Source organism: Myxocyprinus asiaticus, chromosome 33, assembly GCF_019703515.2.
Source record: "Myxocyprinus asiaticus isolate MX2 ecotype Aquarium Trade chromosome 33, UBuf_Myxa_2, whole genome shotgun sequence".
Taxonomy (NCBI): domain Eukaryota; kingdom Metazoa; phylum Chordata; class Actinopteri; order Cypriniformes; family Catostomidae; genus Myxocyprinus; species Myxocyprinus asiaticus.
This window is the reverse complement of record NC_059376.1, coordinates 11,623,937-11,632,620: the sequence shown is the minus strand read 5'-3', so window position 1 is coordinate 11,632,620 and position 8,684 is coordinate 11,623,937. Positions and strand designations below refer to the sequence as shown.

The 8,684-nt window shown below is 37.9% G+C and overlaps 1 protein-coding gene across 2 annotated transcripts; it reads left to right on the top strand.

Moving 5' to 3' along the window:
- The first annotated feature begins 3,178 nt into the window (after window positions 1–3,178).
- On the top strand, window positions 3,179–7,414 carry LOC127423980 (DNA replication complex GINS protein SLD5-like). Of its 2 annotated transcripts, XM_051668720.1 has the most exons (8): window positions 3,179–3,293; window positions 3,327–3,530; window positions 4,077–4,163; window positions 4,284–4,397; window positions 5,260–5,357; window positions 6,155–6,243; window positions 6,528–6,618; window positions 6,994–7,414. In XM_051668720.1, the coding sequence occupies exons 2-8, from the start codon at window positions 3,432–3,434 to the stop codon at window positions 7,088–7,090; spliced, it is 675 nt and encodes a 224-aa protein (XP_051524680.1). In that variant the 5' UTR covers window positions 3,179–3,293; window positions 3,327–3,431; the 3' UTR covers window positions 7,091–7,414. The 2 variants fall into 2 exon arrangements, with proteins under 2 accessions (XP_051524680.1, XP_051524679.1); XM_051668719.1 differs by having other exon boundaries at window positions 3,184–3,530.
- Window positions 7,415–8,684: the final 1,270 nt, after the last annotated feature.

The window sequence follows — 8,684 nt, the reverse complement described above, 5'->3', positions numbered from 1 at the left end:
TTTTGCGTATAGACAACAACGTTGTCAAAACGACCCCGTTCACACGGATCCGTGAAAACGACTAAAAACGCTGTATTATGCATGCCAGGCCAGTAGTTGGCGATGTCACTTTGTAAAGAAACACAACGCACCTGCGCACATAAGCATTCTTCCACAGAGCGGTAAATACAAACAATGGAGATGGCGAAAGCATCAAGCAGTTTTGTCTGGACGGACGATGAGGTTGCTTTATTACTACAATTACTTTGCTGGAGAAGCATCAATAAACTCAAAATCTTGAGCAGCACAAACACTTTCCTGTAGTCCGCCACTGTAGTTTTGAATGTCTCGCACGTTGTTTTGAAGTACTCGCGCGCATGCCTATAGGCTGAACACGTAATACGCGTGCGCATGACGTCATCGTTTTCACAAATTCGCGTTTTTGTATGTTTACACTGAGACGATAACCGCATCGTTTTCAAAAACTTGCACTTTGAAACACGTTTTCAAAAGTTTGTGTTTTCAGGCCCCAAAATGTCGTTGTCATGTAAACGAACAGCCAAAGTGCATAAAAAGTTTTCAGTTTTTAGTTTAAAACGTTGTCGTGTAAACGGCCCCTAAAACTAACATTTTCTGCTCGTTGTCTTTACTCTGTGTGTTATAAAGTTTCTGGTTACTGTTTTCCCGAGAGAGAAAACACTCCAAATGATTTAGTTTTTCAGTCTGTGACTTCTTGGCATGGACTTTTATACATCATTGAACCAATCCTGAAGAAAGGACCAGGTCTCATTCACTCAGCCACTGGTTGCAAATCAAAAAGGGAAATTAAAATGCACACAGCAGCCAGTTGGGGTCTCAGGTGAGCAGTTATGGTACCTACCCTTTCCATTTCGACTGATTTGCCGTTGTGTTTTCTAACTTGTTTTGTTTCTGGATTTCTGTTGCGTTTTCTGATTTGCTCTTTTGTTTTCGGATTTGCTGTAGTGTTTTATGATTTGTAGATGTGTTTCTGAAATGTTGTTTTGTCATTGTGTTTTATGATATGTTGTTTTGTTTTGCACTTCATGACCACCGTAGCATACACTTTTAACATCCGACCAAAAGTTCAGTTTCAAGCTGCAGATGTTTTGACCACTCAACATTTTTGCCAGACATGAGTCAATGGTAATCAGTACATAGATTCAGAATTTATTATGCTAAATTTCATTTGACATGGTTGGCAGTGACTGGATGATGCTTGCCATTAATTGTATCAGAATTATTATGCTAATTTCTGATTGGTAAAATGCTTCAGCACTGGCTATCACTTGTTTGTCTGACAGTGCGAAGAGAGAACATTGAGGTTTTGTTGTCAAAGTACAAAAAATAAAACATTTAAAAAAAGAATTGTAACATAAAAATCAGCTGTAATATCTGTAACATCTCAAAACATGTATAACCAACACTCCTGGAAAAATAATGAACAATTTGATTTAAAAAAAAATCTGACTTTCTATATCTTGGTATTATTTAAAATGTCACAACTTAGTCCTGCTGTCCCCATATACAAGACATCAATTTTTAGGAAAACTATTTGCTCTTCAAAAAAATATAAAAAAAAGAATACATTTATTGCATTTTTATTATGGGCTACTGGTTGCAAATCAAAAAGGGAAATGAAAATACACACAGCAACCACGTTGGGGTCTCAAGAGGTTAAATGCACGCACACACAGACAGACAGACATTCAGACACACAAACACATACATGCACACACAGACACACATACATACGCATGCGCACACACAGACAATATCTAATATATTTATATTACAAACAATCTCTTTCTTTTATCCATCAATATTTGAGTTTACAACAATTCTAACAATCATTTTACCTGCAAATTTTATATAGTTGTTGCTACTTTGCAAACACTTATGTTCTTTAGACTAAACAAAATTAATTTAATTCTGCCACTATTATTTGTGCAGTAAACATCTCTTGTTAGTGCAATGGCGACTAAATCGGATGACAGCAACAAAAAGGATTAAAGAGCTAGTGCGAGTCCATTGACAACTCTGCAAAGCGGACATATAGAAAAAGTCCTTCATATATAGTGTATATATATATATATATATATATATATATATATATATATATATATATATATTATATATATACACTAAGTGACGAATCAAAAGCTTGCATTTAAGCACGTGCACAAGCAGCAAACTTTTCATTAAGGTTGGAAATTTCAGGTTAGATATTAAGCCGATTGAGGCGCACATTTTCCAAACAAAAAATCTCTTCATTCAGCAGCATACCTACCGAGAGGCGGGAGAGTCCGGCGGCTGTAAACAGCACGGGCCGCTAATCTCACGAGCAGTCAGCCTGCCATTCTCACCGTCAAACACCTGACTGCGTCACAGATGCTTGTGCAGCGTTATGAAGAACACCGCAGATAAAAGCGCAATGCTAACATCTAGCGTTATGGACGTCTGGCGTGCTGAAAGTTGAAAATAAGTTTATCCACTTTTTTCTTTTCTTTTCTTTCTTTCTTTTCTTTTTCTTTTTTTTTTTAATAGTTTTTTTCAATAAACCCGTTTTTATAAAAGGTAAAAAAATAAAAATAAATAAATAAATTCAAGAAACAACAATATTATACAATAGAAAATACAGATAATAAAACATCAGATAGAAAGAGAGATAAATGCAAAGAAAAAAAATATCACAAATATTTTATAAAATTCTAAATATTGAGATTTTGATTGCTGTTTTATTCAAAGAGTTTCTTATAGAGTTAATGAATTGCATAATTTCACAAAATCAGAAGTCTCTCAAAACGCACTCATTTGAACAATTTTGTTGTTCCTAAAATTAATGGAACTAGAAAAAAACTAAATGTGCACTACAAAAGCGCTTCTGGTATAAATGCTACTGGCACCTCGAATTTAATTGGAATTTTTTAAATATTATTTTTATTTTATTATAATAATTTTTATTGGTGCTTATTGCGCATCTGTGTATTATTATTATTATTATTATTATTATTATTATTATTATTATTATTATTATCATCATCATCATTTTTATTGGTGCTTATTACGCATTTATGTATTACTATATTTATTATTATTATTGTATTTTTTTATTGGCGCTTATTGCGCAGAAAAGCGCAACTTTAACCAGCTTGAGCACATGGTGGCGTCATCATCCTGTCATGTTGTCGTTTTTTGGCGCGAAAATCCGCACCAGGACAGGAGTTTTCCTTCCGTAGAAGGTAAACAGCTCGGAGAAGGGGATTCACTTTCAGTTTTTTTGTAAAGTAAGGACAGTATGCACTGGGAGTGTAGTTTTTAGCAAACTAACAACACAACTAGACTTCCACTCCGTTGTCAGTTGGCAAAACTGTTAGTGTGCACTCAAAACTGCGTGTTGTAAGATCTCGTTAGGGTGTTACTGTAATATTACAATGGCAGATGCTCTGTCCGATGCTAGTGATCTCAGTGGAGCAGAGGAGAGCCAAGAGGATGTAATGACTCCAGCAGAACTCATCGCCAAACTGGAGGAGGTGAGAGATGATCTTTAATGTGTTCAGCTGTACATCAACACAGAATACAGCATTATATGTTTATCAGAAAAATGGCTAACAACAAGCTCAGTAGTTACGAGAAAATGCTGTACAATACTAGTCAAATGATTATTTCCCAGATTTTAGATTAATAGTAAAGTCATATTATATATATATATATATATATATATATATATATATATATATATATATAAAACACTAATGGAGGTATGGTGATTATGTAGTGATCAACAAATGTGAAACAAATCTTATATTGTAGCTTCAAGTTCAAAGTAAACACATTTAGCCTAGATTAGCCTACAGCTCTGCACTCTCTGGGCTTAGTGTATAAGAAAAAACAAAACAAAAGCAGTGTAAAATAATACGGTGGCACACACACATATATTAGGGAGCAAAAAATTATTAGTACTACTGAAGAATAGAAAGATAAATTCAAGAATAATGTTTTATAATATGTGTCAGTCATCATGCTGTCTATGATACTGTACGAGTGAAGAATATAAGTTTTCATCCCTTTTGTTTCAGGCTTGGCTGAATGAGAAGTTTTCCCCAGAACTGCTGGAGAACAAATCAGAGCTGGTGGAGTGTGTGATGGAGCAGCTCACACACATGGTAGGTGTGAACAAAGGAAATGATGCCCAGAATGAATATAGTGATCAGTGCACCACATTTATCATTTCAGTTTGTTGAAATATTACACTTCAATTTTTGTGGTTATGTGTGTATTTGTAGGAGGAAAATCTCCAGAGGGTGAGGAAAGGCGATGTGAAGGCCAGTGTGCATCGCATGGAGATCGATCGTATCCGCTTTGTTCTTAGCAGCTACCTCCGCTCAAGACTACAGAAGGTAACCAAATCTTTATTAAAGTGATAGTTCACCCAAAAATGAAAATTCTCTCATCATTTACTCAGCCTCATGCCATCCCAGATGTGTGTGACTTTCTATCTTCTACTGAACACAAACAAAGATTTTTAGAAGAATATTTCAGTTCTGTGGGTCCATACAATGCAAGTGAATGGTGACCAGAACTTTGATTCTTCAAAAAGCACATAAAGGCTGCATAAAAGTAATCCATACGACTCAGGTGGTTTAATCTATATCTTCAGAAGGGTGGGTGAGAAACAGATATAGTCCTTTTTTACTATAAATGTTCCTCCCTGCCCAGTAGGTGGCGATATGCACAAAGAATGTGAATCGCCAAAAACAAGAGAAGAACACATAAGAGAAAAGAGCGCTTGGGAGGGTTGTTTGAAAGTGGTGATTTATAGTAAAAAAAAAAAAAAAAAAAAAAGGACTTAAATATTGATCTGTTTCTTCCCCACACCTATTATATCACTTCAGAAGATATGGATTAAACCACTGGAGTCGCATGGATTACTTTTATGCTGCCTTTATGTGTTTTTTGGAGCTTCAAAGTTCTGGCCACCATTCACTTGCATTGTATGGACCTACAGAGCTGAAATATTCTTCTAAAAATCTTAATTTGTGTTCAGCAGAAGAAAGTCACACACATCTGGGATGGTATGAGGGTGAGTAAATGATGAGAGAATTTTCATTTTTGAGTGAACTATCCCTTTAAATTAAGAAAATATTTACTAATCGGTTTACTGACAATTTTATGCAAATGGACAGTCCTTCTACTTAACAGCTTTTATATAAAGTACATGTTTATGTTATTGTCTTTTTTTTTTTTTTTTTGGCTGTTCAGATAGAGAAATTTTTCCCTCATATTTTGGAAAAGGAAAAGTCACGTGCGGACGGGGATCCTTCGTTTTTGTCTCCCGAGGAGTTTGCCTTCGCTAAAGAGTGAGTGAATTCATTCTGGACCCTCCAAAATGCACATAAAGGCAGCATAAAAAAAAAAGAATCCAGTGGTTTAATCCATGTCTTCTGAAGTGATATGATAGGTGTGGGTGAGAAACAGACCAAAATTAAAGTTCTTATTTACTCTAAATCTAGACATCAGGCCCAATTGTGACAAAGTGCAAAGCTTCAAAATGATGATTCTTTGACGCTGCATGCGGTTGCCAATTCCTCAATCTCTGTATCATTACATATCAATAAGATGTTGTATTTTCATGTTCCTAGTTTTTACCATCAACCTTTTGGCGACCGCAGTACATTTGAAAAGTACCGCAAAAAAACTAAACTCGTGATCCTATAATTTTAACTCTCGTCTGCATTTTCAAAATAGCCCAACTGAGTGTGAAAACTGTGAACCTGGCAAAATGCATCAAGTGCGAGGAAGTGTGTGAATGAGCTTCTCTCATGAACGCTCAAAGGAGACTTTGGATGTCAAGATTTGAATAAGGACTAAAATTATGGTCTTTTTCTCACCGAAAGTGATCGTATCGCTTCAGAAGACATTGATTCACGCTGCCTTTATCTCCTTTTTGGACTTCATAAAATGTTTTTGACCCCATTGACTTACATCGAATGAACAACAACACCTCATACATCCTTCAAAATATCTTGGTTTGTGTTCCGCATACAAAAGAAAGAAAGTCATATGAGCTTGAGATGGCATAAGGGTGAGTAGATGATGAGAGAATGATAATTTTGGGTGAACCATTCCTTTAAAGAGTCATGTCTTGTGTGTTTAGGTATCTGGCCAACACAGAGGTGTACCTTCGAGCCGTGGCTCTGAAACACATGCCCCCAAACCTGCAGAGCATTGACATGCTGAAGGCTGGTAAGAGCCATTGAGAATGAAATGTTGTTTTGACCTTGTGTAGACAGTTAACCAACACTTCTGAACGAATTCTTGTTCATTAAAAAAACCATAAGAATGCAGGCTTATATTTACAATTATATACAGTATGTATAGAATTTCTGAGATTTGCCAACCAGAAAATACAGGGAGTCCAGTTCAGCAACCTGTTTTCTTGTAACCAAAGTGTTTTTATCAGATGATTAAAATGGTAGGTTACAATGATTGAAAATTGGCTAATCTGTTTATGTTTGCATGGCATGAAGTTCCTGAGCCATGTCTGGACTCGTTTGTGTTCCTGAGAGTGAAGGAGAGGCAGGAGAACATCCTTGTGGAACCTGAGACAGATGAGCAGAGGTATTATCACCTGACACTTTCATTCAACTCAAAAAGCACACTTTCAAAGGAGTACCACACAAAACCAAGTGCGCTTCCTACCTAGACAGCATCTTAAGGCGTTGTCTCAATGCGAAGGCTGTAATAACTTGCTCCATATCTAAATCGATTTTTCTTTTTCGCTGACATCACCAAGCCCTCTTGTTTTTTCATCCCCTCCAACAATGTGTCAGACCTAACTGAATTCCTGATGGATCAAATCAACCACAGCTTTTCATTCAATAAAGCAATTCAACTGAATTCTTAAACGTGTACAATTCTTGGACTGTTGTCAGAACAGTATTTTTTATGATCTCTTTTACTGATGTTTTTCTTCTCTTTCTCTCTCTCTATCAGGGAGTATGTTGTGGACTTGGACGAAGGTTCCCAGCATCTAATGCGTTATCGTACTATAGCACCTCTAGTGGCCAACGGTGCTGTGCAACTTATTTAGAAGCTCACAGAACTTCAGCAACAGAATGAAGATGCCACAGAGGAACAGATCATCTCTGTACTCTGGCCCCTTACGTGGTGGATGCCAAACTGATGGCCAACTCTGTACAGACAATAGAAAGCTGCTGTCATTTGGACCCTGAACATCTATCTATATTTGAATTTAAAAAAGGCAAATTTACATCACAAAACTGTCATAAAAGGGAGGCGTCTTATTATAACTGCGGGAAAAAAATAAGACATTGTTATATGCAGTCTGACAGATGGATATATACCAAAACAATACACTGCAGTATTCATATGGAAAATGCTTAAGACTGAATAAAGTCTGAATTGGCTTTATCTAGATTACTGTATCTTGGGTTCTGTTCCTGCAACTTTTACGTCACTTACCAATTGCATAGTTGTCGTAGAATTTCTCAGAATTGTGAATTTCTCACTCTAACCATTAAACCAGAAGCTGTGGTTTTCTCTGTTAAAAGGGAAGTTGCTGGTTTGCATATAAGCTCAGCAAAAAAATAAACATCTTAAGCAAACTTAACATGTGTAAATATTTGTATGAACATAAAAAGATTCAACAACTAAGACATAAACTGAACTGAATAATGTGTCCCTGAACAAAGGGGGGGTCAAAAGTAACAGTCAGTATCTGGTGTGGCCACCAGCTGCATTAAGTACTGCAGTGCATCTCCTCCTCATGGACTGCACCAGATTTGCCAGTTCTTGCTGTGAGATGTTACCCCACTCTTCCACCAAGGCACTTGCAAGTTCACAGACATTTCTGGGGGAAATGGCCCTAGACCTCACCCTCCGATCCAACAGGTCCCAGACGTGCTCAATGGGATTGAGATCCGGGCTCTTCGCTGGCCATGGCAGAACACTGCCATTCCTGTCTTGCAGGAAATCATGCACAGAACGAGCAGTATGGCTGATGGCATTGTCATGCTGTTGGGTCATGTCAGGATGATCCTGCAGGAAGGGTACTAAATGAGGGAGGAGGATGTCTTCCCTGTAACGCACAGCATTGAGATTGCCTGCAATGACAACAAGCTCAGTCCGATGATGCTGTGACACACTGCCCCAGACCATGATGGACCCTCCACCTCCAAATCGATCCCGCTCCAGAGTACAGGCCTCGGTGTAACGCTCATTCCTTCGACAATAAACACGAGTCCGACCATCACCCCTGGTGAGACAAAACCGCTACTCGTCAGTTAAGAGCACTTTTTGCCAGTCCTGTCTGGTCCAGCGAAGGTGGGTTTGTGCCCATAGGCGACGTTGTTGCCAGTGATGTCTGATAAAGACCTGCCATACAACAGGCCTACAAGCCCTCAGTCCAGCCTCTCTCAGCCTATTGCGGACAGTCTGAGCACTGTTGGAGGGATTGTGTGTTCCTGGTGTAACTCGGGCAGTTATTGTTGCCATCTTGTACCTGTCCCGCCGGTGTGGTATTTTGATGTACTGATCCTGTGCAGGTGTTGTTACACGTGATCTGCCACAGTGAGGAAGATCAGCTGTCCCTCTTTCTCCCTGTAGCGCTGTCTTAGGTGTCTCACAGCACAGACATTGCAATTTATTGCCCTGGCCACATCTGC